At 34.2% G+C, this 19,882-nt stretch overlaps 1 protein-coding gene across 1 annotated transcript; it reads left to right on the forward strand.

Annotated features, from left to right (window-relative positions):
• Positions 1 to 211: 211 nt before the first annotated feature.
• LOC114726567 (ATP-dependent Clp protease proteolytic subunit 3, chloroplastic-like) lies at positions 212 to 5,177 on the forward strand. Its single transcript, XM_028913170.1, has 5 exons — positions 212 to 589; positions 973 to 1,087; positions 2,879 to 3,054; positions 4,466 to 4,561; positions 4,644 to 5,177. The coding sequence occupies exons 1-5, from the start codon at positions 260 to 262 to the stop codon at positions 4,935 to 4,937; spliced, it is 1,011 nt and encodes a 336-aa protein (XP_028769003.1). The 5' UTR covers positions 212 to 259; the 3' UTR covers positions 4,938 to 5,177.
• Positions 5,178 to 19,882: the final 14,705 nt, after the last annotated feature.

A 19,882-nucleotide genomic window follows, 5' to 3' on the forward strand; every position in this document is an offset into this window, starting at 1 on the left:
ACAGATGCCAAGTTAAGAAATAAAATGACTTGCCCGCTGCTATTTTACCCAAAATGAAAATACAATAAATAGCTAAAAAATTTTGACATTGAATCGACGTCGTTCCCTCTAGTCAAATTTACGACCACACCAGGCCGAGCCGAGCTGAGCCTATCGACGTCGTCGTCTCGATGCAACCTAAAAAGATCAGGGAAAGGGCCAGAGAATTGTCGAACAGCCACACTGAGCCCGAGACCTTCGAGCCAACGGCACACAGAAGATGGAAGTATCTGTGACGTATGCGGCCTCGACGTCAAGGCCTGTGTGCTTCAACAATGGTCTATTACACTCACAAATTCGTTCATTTACTCCCATTAAGACCACTGATTCCATCGCTATCGGTCGCAATAGCAAGGGAAGAAGAAAATCCATTCCTGTAGCTAACGCCTTTAATGGATCCACTATCCCCAGACACACCTTGTCGAGCAATTGGGATGTTGACCTTTGCCAAAATTACTCTGTAACTGCAGCTCCATGGCTTCCCAGATTCGAAGAGCTCGACACTACTAACATGCTTCTCCGTCAGCGAATCATCTTTTTGGGTTCTCAGGTTGCGTTTTAAACATTCTGCTATTCCTTTCTTTATGTATATGTTTACCAGCAAGCATTGACACGTCATGATGCTGATATTGGAACAGGACAAGATTTTTTTTTTTTTTTTTTTTTGAAGTTTTGGTGCTTCACGGTCTGTTGATTGATGATTTATTTCCTTATAGGGGAGAATGTGTTATCCAAACTCTATGCTGCTTTCATTATGCTGACACTTGTATGCGTGTTTTGATATATTTTTATTATATTTAGAGAGTTCCACCGGCCAAGCCCCTTCTTCCCTTTACCTGTGACTAAAAGAAGGTAGAATAAGAAGAAGCAAATATTAGATACCAAGCATATAAAAGGAACTATCATATAGTGTTTGATTTTTTACTTGAGCAGGTGGATGACATGACGGCAGATTTTGTAATTAGTCAGCTGCTGTTTCTGGATGCTGAAGATCCCAAGAAAGACATTAAGTTATTTATAAATTCACCCGGTGGCTCTGTTACTGCTGGTATGTCAATTAAGTTTTATACTCTTGTTCAGCTCTCTTGGACCTTAGCTTCTGTTTATAATCTTATCCCTGAATATCTCCAATTTAGAGTCAAAATCAACATTTTCATATGATAGGTTTTGAACGGTAGAGCCACAATTTGTTAAAATAAGAGGCTTATTCATGAACCGAATATGCATTTGACCTGAAGTCATGTTTGTATTTGGCAGCTCACAAATTCTAGATTTGTTTGTACCCGACTTGAGTCTTCAGGCTCAAATGTTGGTGGTTTGTTGCTTATGAAAGTTGCGTGCAAAGACACTTCATCAGTAGCCTACTGAAAGAAATTTACATGAATCAAGCTTGTTTTAAAATCAACCAAGTTTGGGTGAATCTTATGGCTAACTGTATTTATTTATTTATTTTTGGTTTGGCAAGCTATTGCTTGCAGACACGGATTTGAACCCCCTAAGAAGTGCCACTCACCACAAAGGTGCTGGCAACTGTATTTAAGCCCAACATTTTGTTGACTAATCTGTCAGAGATGCTAAATCATACTCGGCGAAATGTGTAGCTCATTATATCATATGGTAAGTTCTTTTGACAAAAAAGGAATGTATGAAAAAAGATAGGAACTAAGTTTTTACTGAGACGATGACCTTAAAATTTGTTCTCTTTTTTATATTTACTAGAGCTAGGTAGATATTGCCAACAAATTTTCAGTAACCTATGAACGGCATTTTAAGAGTTTGATGAGAGGACAAGGTTGGTCTCTTAGTGAATGACATGCCCAAAATGTAACCGTAGATTAAGTCTGACACTACTGACTGCTCCTTTTTGTGAAGGAATTTCATTTAAGATTTAGATGAGTGCAATGTCTTGAAGAATTTAACAATTATGTAGTTCAGATTGAGGACATGATCACCAAGCATTAGTTGAGAGGGGAATGAACCTAGCATGACTCTCAAGCTTACGGTATCTTCAAAAACATAAGCAAAGCCTGATCACAGTGATTTGCGATTCATTTTCTCAATTCTTCTAGAAAGGAGACACTCGTCATGTTTTAAAGGAAAACCATATTATTTCAATCACTCTGTAATTAAAAAGCATATCTTACCCTTTCAAATTCTGGGTAGTACTGTGGAATTGTAGCCGATAACCTTTATGATGTCCTCCTGTAAATGAACGTAAAATCTGCTATATCCAAATGCAGTGTATGCTTACAGTGTGAACATGAGTCATGATGAGGTTGGTCAACAAATCATGGTCAACTGAAACAAACTCTATGGTGGAGAGTAAGGTAGTATGTGATGCCTAATATCCTCATGGAGTAATATGGGATGCACTATGGGATATTTAAGTAGGTTGGTTCTCTCACATCAATAGCTAGCATTTAGGGAGGGTTCTTTATCCAACTCAAGTCCCCATCAATTGGCATGAGAGTTGGTGGTCAAATTGTTCTAGAAATGGCTACTTACGAGAGTTTTGAGTAAAGTGTTGTAGAGTGTAGCTGCTAGGATGCTAACTCTCCAAGGGGGGCCAATTGGTGGGGACTAAAATAGTATGGGATGTTCAAATCCCACAGAGTAATATGTCACACACTATAGGATTCTTAAGGGGTTTGTTTCTCCTAGAGCTAGCTTTTCTTGGAGTGTTTCCCATCCCTCTTGAGTGCCCATCACTTTCTTGAAAAGAACCATGCGGTCATTTCAACTAAATAAAGTATGTAGGTTTATTCCATCCAATGATTCTGAAATAATGTAGGTCTTCTGCTGGCAAGATTCCTCTGACCTCATTTATCACTACATACAGGAATGGGAATTTATGATGCCATGAAGTTATGTAAGGCAGATGTTTCAACCATTTGCCTCGGGCTTGCTGCATCCATGGGTGCATTTATCCTTGCTTCTGGTACTAAAGGGAAGAGGTTTTGCATGCCAAATGCAAGAGTAATGATCCATCAACCACTTGGAACCGCTGGTGGAAAAGTAAGATCACTTTTGCTGGAGTTGTTTTCCATTCATTTTCACTGAAAACAGAAAAACATGGCTGAAAAAGAATTTGTTCAGATTTAACGTCAAAATCACATGAAAATAGGAAATCAAATGCCAGAAGAACACTTGTACCACTTCCAGACCATTGATAATAGAAACATTGGATTTTATACAGATTCAAATGTTTACTCCCAAAAATAATATATACGTACACAAATATCGAAGAAGTAAAAACCCATTCAACCTGTAATATATATATATACATATATATATAACAAAAAAAAGTTATTTTGAACATGAAACTCAGAAGATTTGTTGGGAGAAGATATTCAGCTTTAGGAACAAAAAGTATTTCTTGGAGAAGCTTCCAAGAGAGCTTGGTTATTAGTTTTGCCAGCCAACATTTAAAATTCATAATTATAATTTGAAAGAGCAGTATGCAAAAATTTTAGAAAATAAATAAATTGTCTAATATAAACAATGTGTGTGATTACATTTTACCCATTAGCTTCCAAAGATAAAATTAGGAAAAGAAAAGAATTGAAATGGCAACTTTTTTTGCTTAGAGTCTCAGATCTCCTGTGAGAATCATTTACTTACTGTGAAATTTGTACTTTTTCATTGGATTATGGGCAGAAAAGTTATATGTTAAGTAACCATCTATGCAAATTTAAAAAATGGCTAACCAAAAAAAAAAAAAGAAAGAAAGAAAAAAAGAGAAAGAAATCTTACTTGCATTGTTTTGGCAAGTTATTGGAGGAACCGAATTCTGTCAATATGAACATGTTATGCAATAATGAATGTTGTTGCTGCAAATGACTATGAAGGCTTAATGATGTTGGTGATTTAACGTAGACAAATGTCCTTGGCTAATTACTAAATAATCATCAAATAAATTAAAATCATCAAGTTTTTAGGACTTAAAATGTATATTTAGACTTTCTTGGTGGTATTTGTCTGTAAAGGATTTGCAACTTCTCTGCCCTAGCGCAGCTACAACATGTCATTTAAAAACAAAATACATAGAATTATTTTGAGCCTATAATGATAGCTGCAAGAGCTTATTATGCTTCAGATTAAGCCTCTTGCTTTATTTTGCACATGTCGTGACCTTCTCTGCCTGGCTTAGATTTACTTACTGAACTGTTAAGGGTGACATCTGTCTCGATCTTGACCAATGAAATCCTAGATTCGCATGCCTTTCTTCTTGGTATATATGGCAGTGGGTGTGGCATAAATTTGATCGATTGGACTAATAAAACCTTCAGCTAATGATGATATTCTGGTATAGTGATATTACAAACCGGGCCTGCATAGATACTTGCTTCCTTAATAGAAGCATTTTACCTTGAATTCTTTTGTTAAACTTTCCCTTGCATCCACTAAATGGTAAATGCAATTACAGGCTACAGAAATGAGTATTCGTATAAGAGAAATGTCATACCACAAGATTAAGATCAACAAAATGCTATCAAGAGTGACTGGGAAGTCTCTGGAGCAGGTTAGTTATCAACCTCCTCATCTTATCAGTAATTCTGTTCAATATCACATATTTTTCACCAATTCATTCTTTTAATCTACAGGTTGAAGTGGACACTGACCGTGATAACTTTATGAATGCTTGGGAAGCCAAGGAATATGGATTAATTGACGGGGTTATTGATGATGGCAAGCCAGGATTAATTGCACCAATTGCTGATGCATTGCCGCCACCAAAAACCCGTGTATGGGAACAGTGGAAGGTTGAAGGAGGCCGAAAAGCGAGAAAAAATTTGCCCTCAGAGCATAAGTTTTTGCAGAATGGATATAAAGGAGGCCAGGGAAGTGATGGTGATAAAGGCCCTGAACAGGCAAAGGAAGCACCTACAGCAGTATGAGTTGATAAAGATTTTATCTTGTTTCTGTACCCTGTAGCTCTCCTTAAAGTTAATTCATATTTGTTATCTACGTCAGAATATAAATGGGATTTCACTTGCCCTGGCAGTCACAAGCCATGCAAGATCTACATTGTACAATAGTTAAGGGGAACCTTTCTGGGTGCCTAAGCTGATTCTCTAGTTGTTTTCTTAATCTTTTTGCTGAATCGTGAGTCCAGTTGGTTTTCCTGTTCTCCTGAATTTTGTTGCTCAGCAATCCTTTGGTCGGTAGGGAACCTCTGAAGAAACTTCATAATAAACCCCCCACGCCCCCAAAAAAAAACACAGAAAAAAAAAATCCCCCCTTTGAATTATTTTCTTCTTTTGTCATTGGAAGGTAAGCTCTCAAGTACGTCGCGTAATGTTAACTAGCGATGATGAAGGTATATATGTTTACTCTCGAGGTGACTACTTTTTTTTTGCCCGTATTAAACCCAGTATTCTAAGGATATGTTTAAATTAGCAATGACAAAATTGATTTTTATTTCACTTGACTTTTTATACGTGAGTTAGAATAGAAGCTAATGTAATGTGATTTATATTTGGATAATCAGTTTGATAGATTGAAATTTGTTTAGATAAGTAATAAAAAAGTAATTTCAGATATAAAATGACTAAAGGATATTGTTTTTCTTCAAACTAATTTACCTAATTTATAAATTGATTTATAATCTAGTATATATATAAATATTTCAGAAAGGTCATGTAGCAAAAGATATAATTAAGTAATTTATTTGGCTTTCATAATCTCTTCAAATTAGTCCATCGAGTCTTATATTAGTATCTCATATGTATATAATTTGATAAATTTAAGAAAAATAATAAATAAAAATAATTACATTATTACTAAAAAAAATTAAATTATTGAATCAAGACATAACGCACTTAAATATCTTTATCTTTCTTTTCATTTTCATTTGCTTTCTCTCTTCATGTTTGGTAACTGTAAAAGCTCAAAATTTGAGCGTTCCACCGCAGCCAACTTTTAAAGCAAAAGTTGGTTAGACAAAAAGCTCACCTAAACAATCCAAAAGCTCCAACCCGCTCACAAACTTCTGTTTCATCAATTCCAATACATGTTTTCTCCCTCAGAGGGCAATCCAAACAGGTGCTAAGTGTGCCTCACTTAAACTGGAAAATCTAACCAGGTCCAGGCTAATTCCATTGAAGTGGGTAAAATCAGAGAGTGGCAAAGATCTCTTGTCAAGCATCTAACGTGGTTGCATTTTTAAGACTGAAATTTTTAGTTAAGTTGGTACGGCCAGTTAAGTTGATCCAAGTGTCTGCTGGTTAAGGTTACTATGTCATTGGCATCCGTCTAATTGAACAACGTTTTAACCATAAAATTACAAAACTGGACCCGGAATTTCCCACCGTTTGATGCGTTCATGTGCTGAATGGGTTGCAAATTCAAGCCTTTTAAGCAGGGAATGTACTGTTGCTCATAGGAGTTTAAAGCCCAAGAAACCTGTCATGATATATGTCTTTTCTCCGGTAAGTAAATTAGGTCTAATAGAAAGAAATACTCTCTTACAATAGCTAATTGCTTATATTTAATACCTAACAACATTTCAAATATGATTGTCACTAATTGAAGGATATCTGTACTTCGGGGGAAAAAGTGGATTTTCATCATATTTGGTTGCATTAACATTACTTTTTTTTGTCCGCAAAAATATACTCGTATGCTGTATTGCAGAAAGTATTGAATAATAAACTACATTGTTGGCCCCAAAAGAAAACAAGGAACTGCATTATTCCCATATTCTAAGTAGCATAATTTATTAGAGTTTTTACATTTTATAGTACTGTCCGTGCTATGATAATGATTATTCATGTTTTGTTGCCTTTATATATGCACATATTTCTCCATGTATTGCACTGGCTACGACGAATGAAATGTACTCCTCTAATCCGAAATGTAAGAATTAGTTAGGGAGTTAGTTTTGATCTAAATATAAAATTTTAATCTATTTTATCTTTTATGTATCAATTTTTTTAAAACTAATTTGTCTAACTTATAAATTAAACAAATGATATTTTAGAAAAATTATATCAATTTTGTTAAATTAAATTATTTATTTAATTTTTTTAATCTGCCTAAATTAGTTAAATGCTTTTTTATATCAAAGATCAGATGAGGAATATTCATGATTTAAAAAATAAATCTTGTCATTAAATTTGATTGTTAATGTTGAATGATTCATTTATAAGAAACACATGAATGCCTTTCACTTGTCTAAAATTTGTATCAAGATTCGAGCCATATTTCATAAGTATAGCGCATGCTGTATGAAACGTCCTGCCCCTCAAAGTACGTATTTAAAAGAGTTACAATTCAAACGCATAACAAAACAAGCCTGTGGATTAAAAATTTAACATTTGTTTCTCATGTTATTGTTTACTAGTTAACTTCCAGATTTTCAGTCTAATTTTGAAAAATCATAACTAATTAAAAAAATCATATTGAGGTGATTCAAAATTCTATATGAATCTCTTTGAGTTCTCTACAAGGAAAAAATATAAAATTGAACTTAACCCTTATTAATTCGTACTGTTTATTCGTTGAAGTTTACTGTTCATTTGATGAAAACTATACTTTCTAGTTTCTTTACCCTAACTTTGATCAAGCATCACTTTTAGCACACACATCTATTTTAAGTAATCCACCACTTGTTTAAAACTTAGGATGTGTAATTTAACCATTCCAAATTTCATTAGCAGAATTAATTATTTGCTACACTTCCACTCTGTCACTATTTCATGACTCATTTAAGGATAACTTATACCCCTTACTTGCATTAACAATTTATGATTAATTCATTTCATATATAATACCATTCCATTCATGCATTAGCCATTTCCATGCAGCATTATAGCTAATTATACAAGCCATCTTCATCATTTATCATCACATACCATCAATGGCACATATATAACATACATTATTATATAAATTATACAGTGTAATACGATAAGTTCTTCAATTCTTTTCCTCTTTCCTTGGTTCCATTTCATGTATCCTATGCTTGATCATTATCACCTATTATGGTTGGTTAAGGAAGAGTGAGATACGGGAGAATCTCAGTAGCAAACATTATCATTAGGCATGCAAGATGAATGCAAGTGCATGATACGCTTACTTGATCTAACTCATGCTTACTTATAACATATTTTCATACTCAATGTTTCATATTAACATGCATGACTATGGAAAACATCAATGAAACAAAGAATCATACTAGCATTAACACCTCATAACATCATCAAATCACATAATGCACATCAATACACAAACATACACATCAAGTGTAATATCCTAAAGTTTATTTTAGGATTTTAAAAAAAAAGATAATCATAATATTTTATTATTATAATAATAATATTTTAAAAAAAAGGGTCAGACTTTCTACTGAAATACAATGGAAAGTTGAGGTTGGGGTTGGGTTTAAACCCCCCCCCCCAAAATAAATGGGGGTGTTAAAATAACCCCCCACACTTTTGTTTTGGCCGGGCACAGGAAAGGGGAAAAAAAAAGAAGGAAAGAGAGATTAGAATGTGCGTGAGAGAGAAGAGCATACTGGTGAAGGAGAGGACAAGTTTTGAAGATAATTTAGATATCTGAAATTACTTCATTTTATCAAACTTTCTTTATAAATATTTCATATATATTCTATGCTTCCTAATAGTAGTATTAGTATAGTGATTAAAGAAAATTTTGAGACTTATATGTGGGATAAGTTTTGAGTTTTGGTAATAGAGGATTATAGAAATTTAGAGGTAAATGAGTTATTAATTTTAAGCAGTTTAGTTTTGTCCATTTGTTGGTTTTTAGTACTTAAATTAATTTTTCTAGGTAAAAGATCTGTTATATATGATTTATATCATATTTTTACCTATTAAAATTTATTTAAATAATTTATTTGGGTACTTTTACATATTATTGAGATTTTAATCGGTTTAGTTTTATTTATTAGGCAGTTGGAGGTTTTAAAATAATTATTTTAGCTAAAAAGGTTTATTATTTATGGAAATATATATTTATATCTTATAATTATGCCATTAAAGTTTTAATTAGATTATTTATTTATAAATATTTGAAGTATTACTGAATTTTTGATAGTTTGATTTTGAGATTTAAACTTAAAATGAGATTTAAGAATTTAGAACGTAATAATCTTATATTTGAAAATTCTGGAAAATTCCTTTTAGTAAGGTAAATAATTCGGAGGTTGTAAATAAATAATTTGGCTTTTAGAAAATTTTAAGTTATTTCTAAAATACTTAACTTTGGGTTATGAGAGTTGTGAGAATTTATAATAAAGAATTATATAGCTTATATTAATTGTGTAGATTAATTATTGGTTAAGCAAAGGATAGACCTTGTGGTAATCCTTTGTCTTGCTTTGGCGAGAGGTAACCACTTTCCACTTGTTATATGTGCTAATATATTGTTTGTGAGTATTTTGCTATTTTGTAATAATATTTGTTATTTGAAACTCGAGTAGATATGTTATATTTTTTGAGCTATGAAAATTGTCTTGTGGGATTTTTGAAATTGTGATCGAGAAGTTTGGAAAAGATATATGATTTATATCTTATGGATTATATAGGGAAGAGATTGAGACATTTTTGTTATATTGTGAATGGTTGGTTGTCGTTTGGATTTTGGATTGAGCTCTATCCTACCACGTGGTAAGGCCGTCATTGGTGCATATTGGATGACTTCCTTCATCCCTAGAGTAAGGGATAGACCTTTGTGGCTTTTTATTCGTCCCCCTAAGTGTGGGATATGCCTATAATAAGGGATGGGCTTTTGGGACTACTTATTCGTCCCCCAAAGTATGGGATAAGCCTATATGTCAAATTGATTCCCTATAGTGAGGGATAGATTTATGTGACTTGTGTGTTAGCCCCCATAATGAGGGTTTGGATGATTGGGATAATTTGAATATATATATATTTGTATTTTCATTGATATATATATATTGAGATTTAATAATTGTCTCACTTGACACCTTACAGGCACATGTTAGTATGTATGATGAGTTGGAAAGTTGGTTACTGAGGCATTGTCTCACCCTGTGATTTTTACTATCTTTAGGTGATAGTTCAGGTGGTGGCCCATCAGGGAAGACTCCGGAGGCATAATGTGCTGTTATAGCTTGTTTAGCCTCCTTGTTTTTATTCTGTGTGTTGACTTGTTATATATTGCCACATAAGGCTCATCTACTTTATTGTTGTAAACTAATACTTTTAATTTCTACTTTCTGGTATGATAGGGCCGCTAAAAGGCCAGAGATATCTTAGACTCTGTACATGACAATCTTTTGAAAGTGTTGACTTTTGGCTAATGAGCTCTATATCTTACATTAAAACGATTTATCAGTTCGTATGTTTGAAAGTATAAGTTTGGTTTGGGCTAATAGTTAAATGATGTTTTTGGATTTTGGAAGTCCAAGGCCCAAATTAACGATTAATATTGCTGTAATATAAGCTTATTTCTTTTAACCATGATAGTGATTTTAAAATTTTTAGGTTTCTTCTTTTTATCATGGTTAATCTTTCAAATAAATTGTTGGATTTAATCTAAAAGGGTTTTGAGAGAACAGTTGTCACAATTTGGTATCAGAGCCAAAGATTCTGCGAACTGGGTTGCATTACATTGCATTTAGTGGCAATATATAATAATCTCACATAACCTTCCCTGTTACTTTATGTTTATGCTTGACTTTACTTCTTGTTTCTTTTTAGTGGATTCTATCCTTAGGTGGGGAGAATGGTACCGATGTGATCTCGATAAACTAATCAGGGTGGGGATGAATCCACAAACTTGCCTAATTAACCATTGAATCCTCTACAATTTAACCAAGATCCTCTTACTGCCAAGAGATCTTACTGCAACAACTAAAGGAAGTGATAGTTATAGTGATAGATAAGAGGGTAAGAAAATTAGAGGAAAACTTAAGAAGTAAGAAAGTTGTGGAAGAGTTCAAAGAGAGTTGGCTTCCTTAGCCGTTTGTGGGTAATTTTGGAACCCACAAGGTTTCTATTGTAGAAACCAGAGAAGAGAGTAGCTCACAAGGATAACAAGGGATAGAGGAGACTGTAAATCTTAAGAGTGTATGGAAGGACATAGAGCGTCATCACCCAAAGACTTTTTATGGGAGTATGGATCCTAACAAAGTTAATGCATGAGTATAGACCTCTCAAAGCATGTTACCTACCTGCAGTAAAAAGATAACCCAGAGTGAATGGCCTGGCAATAGATGGAATGGGCAAGGTCAGACTTGAAGTAACAAATGGCTTTATATAAGTTTAAGAGTAGTAAGGATACCTGCATGAAACTTAGGATTGTAGCCCGCAAGGCTTGAAAGATAGAGCCAGCTCTGGATAGTCAGGGCAAGTTCTCTAGTTTTGTGAGGCTAATGGGAAGAATTAATAAGAAGAACCATACTGGGAGAAACTAGAACCCCTATTATTATTTTTCTATGTCACAATATAGTATTAATGAACCCTATCATAAATATGAAGATGTACATTTAGAATAATGCTGGGAGTGTTATCAGTGTCACAAGCTAGGGTATATCGTCCGTAATTGCCTAGAGGCTAGGCAGATTCCTCAGAGCAATCATTCCACTATTTCAAGACATATTCTTAGGATGACCTAAGAAGAGGTTGGGATATTTCCTGATCTGATTAGAGGTATAGTTCACTTTAAGGACATGATATCTTCATCTTGTTGAGTCGAGTGGTATGTATTCCTTTTTATTTGTTAAGGGTACTAAAAGTTTAATTCACATATGATTAATTTGTTCTATTTGCTGCTTAAGGACATTGATGTAATTATGGACATGGATTAGTTATTAGCTAGTGATGTCATTCTCGATTGTAAGAGACTTGTGACTTCTTCCCTTTAAACTATGTTTCTTGAGGTCATTATTGATTCCACACTATAGTTGCCTACTCAAATGAATAAGTGTAAGTGCATTTAAGGAAGTCGCCAATATGTGTGGCATTCTTCTCTGTCAGTAGGGACAAGGAGATCATTATTAAATAGATTGAGGTGAAAAGATTTATTTAATTGAGAGTTACATTACAGGATTCACTAGGACTGTTAGTAAGAAATGAGGACTGCAACATACGATTGTGTATTACCAGCCGCAATTTGAAAAGTGACCAAATGGATATTTTGAATGGATTTATGGATGTAATTTTAGATGAAATGCTAAATGTACTTCTAAGACATGAGGTGGAGTTCTCTTTTGAGTTGGAATAAGGAATAGAGCATATCTCAAAGGTCCTCTATGTAAAATATTACCATCCAAGTTGGAAATATTGAAAGGGGAGAGTGAGAATCTACCAGTTTATCATGCCTAGTATTTTTCCTTCCAGTTCTTAGGTCTTGTTGTGAAGAAAAAAGATAATAGCTTGAGGTTGTGCATTGATTACTATAGTATCCTAATTTGTTTAATTATAAGGTATATAATGGTGTTTCAAATTTTAGATTCATGTGAAAATTAAGAGATATTACTCTTGATTAAGGTTAATTGAGGATTAGCGATATTACGAATGATGATTTGAAGTTATATCTTTCAACATTTAGAGTAGTCTTGGAGTATGAAAATTTTGATGGATTTAACTTAGTTACTTGGCTTATATAAAATGCTTAGTCAATTTAGTTTTGTTATGATTTAGGTTTTTGATGATTTGGAGTTATAGTTTGTTGTTAGAAGAAAAGCTTTATGGAAATTGGTAATATGATATTTTGAAATAAGGTTTAAGAATTGGTTTATATTTGTTTGACCGAATATTTTGGGATTTGATATGCTCGAGGTTAATAATTCTAAATGTAAATTGGGGATTATCATGAATGATTATTATTAAGGTTGACTAATGGATTTAATGGGCTATTTAAGGAGAGGAAATAATTATTATATCTTTTGATTGAGGAATTAAAATTGGATTGACAGTTAAATATTTGGAGTTATCATGGATTGCCAGAAATGAGGGTTGATCTTGTATTAATAGTGTTTTTCTTAAAGATTTAGAGATGTTATCCTTCGGGTACTTAATTTCTGTTCTTTAGTGATAATGAAAGTCTAAAGTATCAAGTAGACTAGAAAAGTTGGACAACGACAGTGTAGATAGATGAAAATCCTTAAAGACTATGACTTTGAACTTAAAGTGTCACTCAAGTAAAGCTATTGTGGTTGCTGATGCATTAAATAGGAAGACAGTGTATGTGTTTCATATGAGGTTAGAGGAGTTCTATTGTTTGGTGGGGTTTAGAGATCTATAGGTGGTGCCTGAGACATCATATACTTTGCAGTCAAATATAAATTCTTTAAGGATTTGAAGGTAGCAGAAATGGAAAATGAATGATTATTGAGTATTTGAGACGTATCGAGAAATAGGGATGTGCTAAATAATGAAATTGGAGAAAAAAGAATCTTAAAAAAAAGGGGCTTATCAAAGTAACTAGTCGATGAATCCACGAATAACAAAGATGTATAATGATTTAAAAAGAAACTATTGGCGGCTGAAACTAAAAAGAAATGTGACAAAATTTGTGATGTAATGTTTGACTTGTTAGAAAGTCAAGATAAAGTACCGAAAGTCTCCAGGATTACCCTAAAATTTAGATATTCCTCAAAAGAAGAGGGATAACATTTTTATAGATTTTATTACTAGTTTGTCACAGACACCAGCTGGATATAATGTAATGTGTGTGATTGTTGACAGATTGATTAAGTTGGCATGCTTCTTACCCTTAGAGCCAATTACTCTTTGGAGTGGTTAACATAATTGTATACTAATGAAATAGTTTAACTTCATGGAATACTGAAATCCATCATATCTGATCAAGGTCTAAGATTTACATCGAACTTTTAGAGGTTTTTACATGGAGCCATGGATACTAAGTTAAAGTACAAGTACTATCTACCACCTCAGACAAATGGACAAAAAGAGAGGACAATTTAAACTCTTGAAGACATGTTAAAAGCTTGTGCTTTTGAGTTGAAGGGTAGTTGGGACAGTCACCTATTGTTAGCAGGATTTGCCTACAACAATAGCTATTATGCTAGCATTTAGATGGCATCATACAAGGCGTTATATGTGAGAAAGTATGGATTTCCACCTTGCTGGATTGAATTAAGTGAAAAAAAATAGTTATTGGCCCATATTTAGTGGACATCACAACTAGAAAAATTAAGCTCATTAAGTAGAAGTTGTTGACAGCCTAAAGTCGATAGAAAAGTTATGCGAATTGTTGGACGAGACCTTTAGAAATTGAAATGGGATGGTCATTTATTTTTGAAAGTTTCACCTATTATAGGTGTTGGTAGAATCATTAAGACCAAAAAGCTTACACCTTAATTCATGGGCTCTTATGAGATTTTGGGATGGATTAGACATGTTGTGTGAAGTCCTACATCGACTGAAGAGGAGAACAAAACATGCCTTATAAGGGTACAGATACATCTCCCTTGCAGACCTTTTTTTTTTGTGGCTACGGCTGCACTTAGGGAAACAAAACCGTGAGGTGGCTACGGCTGCACCAAAGCGGATAACATCTACAAGAGACATCTTGGGGTCGCTATAGCTGCACTCCAGGACCTGGGGACGTTACATGTTGTATATCGGATTATGCTGCCCCCATATCTTTTCAATTTACACAACGTGTTCCACGTGTCACAATTGAAAAAGTATCATCTCGATCCTTCTCATGTTATCAAGCCTGAAGAAGTCGAGTTGCGAGATAATTTGACCTATCCAACAGAACCACATCGGATCTTGAAAGTTAAGGACAAACAATTGAGGAACAAGACTATCTGTCTTGTGAAGGTCTTCTGGAAGGGCATGAGTCTCGATGATGCCACTTGGGAGACTGAGGAGCGGATGCGTCGTGAGTACTCTTGTTTTTGTAGTGAGCACTTTGAGTTACTTTTGTTTTTATTTCTTGTGTGTGGTTGTTTGAATTTTGGGGACAAAATTCTAATTAGGTGGAGAGAGTTGTAATATCCTAAAGTTTATTTTAGGATCTAAAAAAAAAAGATAATAATAATATTTTATTATTATTATAATAATATTTTAAAAAAAGGTCAAACTTTCCACCGAAATACGATGGAAAGTTGGTGGTTGGGGGTTGGGTTTGAAAACCCCCCCCCCATAAATATGTGGGGGTGTTAAAATGACGCCCCACACTTTCGTTTTGGCCGGGCACAGAAGGGGGAAAAAAAGGAAAGAGAGATTAGAATGTGCATGAGAGAGAAGAGCATACCAGTGAAGGAGAGGACAAGCTTTGAAGATAATTTAGGTACCTGAAATTACTTCTTTTCATCAAACTTTCTTTATAAATATTTCATATATATTCTATGCTTCATAATAGTGTATTAGTATAGTGATTAGAGAAAATTTTGAGACTTATATGTGGGATAAGTTTTGAGTTTTGGTAGTAGAGGATTATAGAAATTTAGAGGTAAATGAGTTGTTAATTTTAAGCAGTTTAGTTTTGTCCATTTGTTGGTTTTTAGTACTTAAATTAATTTTTCTAGGTAAAAGATCTGTTATATATGATTTATATCATATTTTTACCGATTAAAATTTATTTAAATAATTTATTTGGGTACTTTTACATATTATTGAGATTTTAATCGGTTTAGTTTTATTTATTAGGCAGTTGGAGGTTTTAAAATAATTATTTTAGCTAAAAAGGTTTATTATTTATGGAAATATATATTTATATCTTATAATTATGCCATTAAAGTTTTAATCAGATTATTTATTTATAAATATTTGAAGTATTACTGAATTTTTGATAGTTTGATTTTGAGGTTTAAACTTAAAATGAGATTTTGAGAATTTAGAACATAATAATCTTATATTTGAAAATTTTGAAAAATTCTTTTTAGTAAGGTAAATAATTCGGAGGTTGTAAATAAATAATTTGGCTTTTAGAAAATTTTAAGTTATTTCTAAAATACTTAACTTTGGGTTATGAGAGTTGTGGGCATTTAGAATAAAAATTAAATTAAACTAGAAATTGAAATAATATATAGAAGCTTAATTAATTAATTATATAGCTTATATTAATATGTGGTTATATTAATTGTGTAGATTAATTATTGGTTGAGCAAAGGATTGACCTTGTGGTAATCCTTTTTATTGCTTTGGCGAGAGATAGTCACTTTCCACTTTTTTTTTTTGAATTACAACTGGAACCAAACGAAGAAAACTAACAAAAAAACTAAGCAAAAGAAAGCAACAAAAGACTAAACTCCTTCATCACCATCAGCCTCTTGATGAATAGGAGGAGGGTGATCAAGGATCCAAAAGGAGTTAACAAGGTTATGAGAGCACTTCGCAAAATAATCAGCCATCCAATTCTCATCCTGATGAGCGTGCTGAAAGGTGATCTGCCAATTCCTGTTTAAGATGAGTCTCGCATCCTCAATAACATCTTTAAAGGGATGATGACTGTCACAACCTCTCATGACAAGGTTGATAGCCTCTAAACTATCTGATATAAGAACAACTTGTCTAAGATTTTTGTTCCAGTAAAGGTTGAGCCCATGGATGATACCAAGAACTTCTGCGATCGTCGGTGGAACATTAATGAGTTTGCAACTGAAGCCGCACACCTAGTTATTCAGCGAATCCCTGAGGACTCCACCACATCCGTTGCTCCCATCATACAAGACCGACCCATCAACTTCAAATTTTCTACTTGTTATATGTGCTAATATGTTATTTGTGAGTATTTAGCTATTTTGTAATAATATTTGTTATTTGAAACTCAAGTAGATATGTTATATTTTTTGAGCTATGAAAATTGTCTTGTGGGATTTTTGAGATTATGATTGAGAAGTTTGAAAAAGATATATGATTTATATCTTATGGATTATATAGGAAAAAGATTGAGACATTTTTGTTATATTATGAATGGTTGGTTGTCGTTTGGATTTTGGATTGAGCTCTATCCTACCACGTGGTAAGACTGTCATTGGTGCATATTGGATGGCTTCCTTTATCCCTAGAGTAAGGGATAGACCTTTGTGGCTTTTTATTTGTCCTCCAAAGTATGGGATATGCCTATAATAAGGGATGGACTTTTGGGACTACTTATTCGTCCCCCAAAGTATGGGATAAGCCTATATGTCAAATTGATTCCCTATAGTGAGGGATAGATTTATGTGACTTGTGTGTTAGCCCCCATAATGAGGGTTTGGATGATTGAGATTATTTGAATATACATATTTGTAATTTCATTGATATATATATTGAGATTTAATAATTATCCCACTTGACACCTCACGGGCACATGTTAATATGTATGATGAGTTGGAAAGTTGGTTACTGAGACGTTTGTCTCACCCCGTGATTTTTATTATCTTCAGGTGATAGTTCAGGTGGTGACCCATCAGGGAAGACTCCGGAGACATAGTGTGCTGTTATAGCTTGTTTAGCGTCCCTGTTTTTATTCTGTGGGTTGACTTGTTATATATTGTCATATAGGGCTCATCTACTCTATTATTGTAAACTAATACTTTTAATTACTACTATTTGGTATGATAGGGCCGCTAAAAGGCCAGAGACATCTCAGACTCTGCACATGACAGTCTTTTGAAAGTGTTGACTTTTAGCTAATGAGCTCTATAGCTTATATTAAAACGATTTATCAGTTCGTATGTTTGAAAGTATAAGTTTGGTTTGGGTTAATGGTTAAATGATGTTTCTGGACTTTGGAAGTCCAAGGTCCAAATTAACGATTAATGTTGCTCGTAATATAAACTTATTTCTTTTAACCATGATAGCGATTTTAAAATTTTTAGATTTCTTCTTTTTATCATGGTTAATCTTTCAAATAAATTGTTGGATTTAATCTAAAAGGGTTTTCAGAGAACGGTTGTCACATCAAGCACACAAAAAAAGTACGTTAACTACCTTGTAACCTTTAAGCTTTCTTCTTGCTCCCTTTACTTTCCAACCACCAAGATTAACAACCATGGCATTACTCTTTCTTGGTGTCTGATGGCCCTAATTTTATAGTACACAATAATAGGCAATCTATTAGGACAATGAAAAACCATTAACCATCTTAATTCTTAAATTTGTTCCTCTTTTATCTTTATTTTTATTTTCTTTTTCATAGCCTTTAAAATCATTCTCTTGGTCATTTTCCACTCAATTTTTCATCAAGAATCTAAATACAAGCTTGGATTTAACAAAAGGGAAAATTACTGTAGAGTCCCACAGAAGACAATTTACTACCAGAAGGTCCCATGAAATCCCCAAATTCCTATGAGGTCCCAAGGGACCTTATAGCAAAAAATTTGAAACTTGCAATTACTTTCTTGCCCTTTTTGATTAGAGAAAGTAACCGAAGCACACTCAAAATCGTTTCGGTTTTCATCTTCGTGAAATCGGCCGCGCGCTCACACTCCGTCGCCCGCTCACACTCCGCCGCCGTGTCGTTGGTGCTTTATCCTTGTGTGCTCCGACAGGTTCAATCTCCGGCGAGGTCTGTTAGTTTCTGGTTGGTACATTGTCGGTCGGTGCTCCGCATTCGGTCACTCTCTGGTCCAACGCCTTCAATCCCCTGCGCGGTCCATCGGTCTCGGGTCTGCACGCCGTCAGTCTGTCGTCCGCAGTCCGTCGGTCTCTCGTCCGCCCGCCGTCGCCGTCTTCTCCGACGCATTGAACGGTTTCAATCTCCAGCACGGTCCGGCCGACTCTGGTCAGCACTCCATCCCTCTCTGGTCCGCACTCAGTTGCCGTCTGCTCCGACGCCGTGAACTCTCTGGTACAGTCCGGTGGTCTCTCTACTAACGCCTCAATCTCCAGACAACTAGTCTCTCTCGGTTAGAATATTTGACAATTTGAAGCTTCTTGGTCATATTTTGAAAAATGTTTGGTTTGGAATGTTTGAACATTTGAATTGTTGATTGTTCGTAAAAGCTGCTCGATGACCTGAAGTGGTTTGGAATGTTCGGTTGTTTCGTGTGTTTATATATGGAACCAGTGATAACCGTGACTTGTATTTTCACTGTGATATTAGAAATGTGATGTATGTGGATATTACAATGATCTGACATGCGAATAAAAGTTAGGGGCAAAAGTTGGGGCTGGTTGGTACAAAGTTATATTAGAGATCAGTTTGAAGAACACTGGTTAAAATTGTCAAAAATTTGATTTGGTAGAGCTTTTTAAACGCAGCAATCAGTTATTGTTAATATTGCTGAATTAAAAGGGAGAACTTTATGTAATTGATTTGTTCGGCAATAAAATAATAAAGGTTTTGTTTGGCTTTTTATGGTGGGCTCCATGGTGGAATGTTAATTTGGCCATAAGGTCAGAAAGGGAATTGCTTGTTGGATATAGCACCTATTGGCTCTATACTATAACCAATGAAGGGAAATTCATTCTGGTGGATTGATTTGTGATCCATATTATTTACTGCCGTTCATTGCTTTCTGTCATCCAAAGGGATATATTTTGATTTTGTTGATTAGTGAATAATTTGGTGGTGTTGAAGATACTTACTATTTTAAAATATATGTTGATGACAGTAATTTTTTTCCTTTTTGCAGTCGAACAAAATGACTAAAAAGAGTAAGAGTAAAGATGGACAAAGGGCTAGGAATTTCTCCGGATACATATTATTCACTGAAGAGTTTTATGAGCAGAACAAGAAGAAGTTTAAGTCTTTTGAAGAGGGCACTAACTCTGTGAAAAAGGCTTGGGGGAACTTAACAGAAGAGGAGAAAGAACAATATGGTGAAAGGGCTAAAGAAATGAGAGTCCCACCAAAAGGGAAGAATTATATTGTTCCCTTTCACACACGCTGTGCTCCGGGACAATTTATGGAAGTCTGCAAGCAATTAAAGAAAAGTAAAGAGAAG

Source organism: Neltuma alba, unplaced genomic scaffold, assembly GCF_004799145.2.
Source record: "Neltuma alba isolate B1F8T4 unplaced genomic scaffold, ASM479914v2 tig00012391_pilon, whole genome shotgun sequence".
Lineage (NCBI taxonomy): Eukaryota > Viridiplantae > Streptophyta > Magnoliopsida > Fabales > Fabaceae > Neltuma > Neltuma alba.

Bases quoted from the DNA above. Each gene is read 5' to 3' on its own strand.
- LOC114726567 (XM_028913170.1), top strand. From the start codon at position 260: ATGGAAGTATCTGTGACGTATGCGGCCTCGACGTCAAGGCCTGTGTGC. The intron at 3,055-4,465 runs GTAAGATCACTT...ATGCAATTACAG, and splicing joins TTGGAACCGCTGGTGGAAAA to GCTACAGAAATGAGTATTCG. The intron at 4,562-4,643 runs GTTAGTTATCAA...TTTAATCTACAG, and splicing joins CTGGGAAGTCTCTGGAGCAG to GTTGAAGTGGACACTGACCG.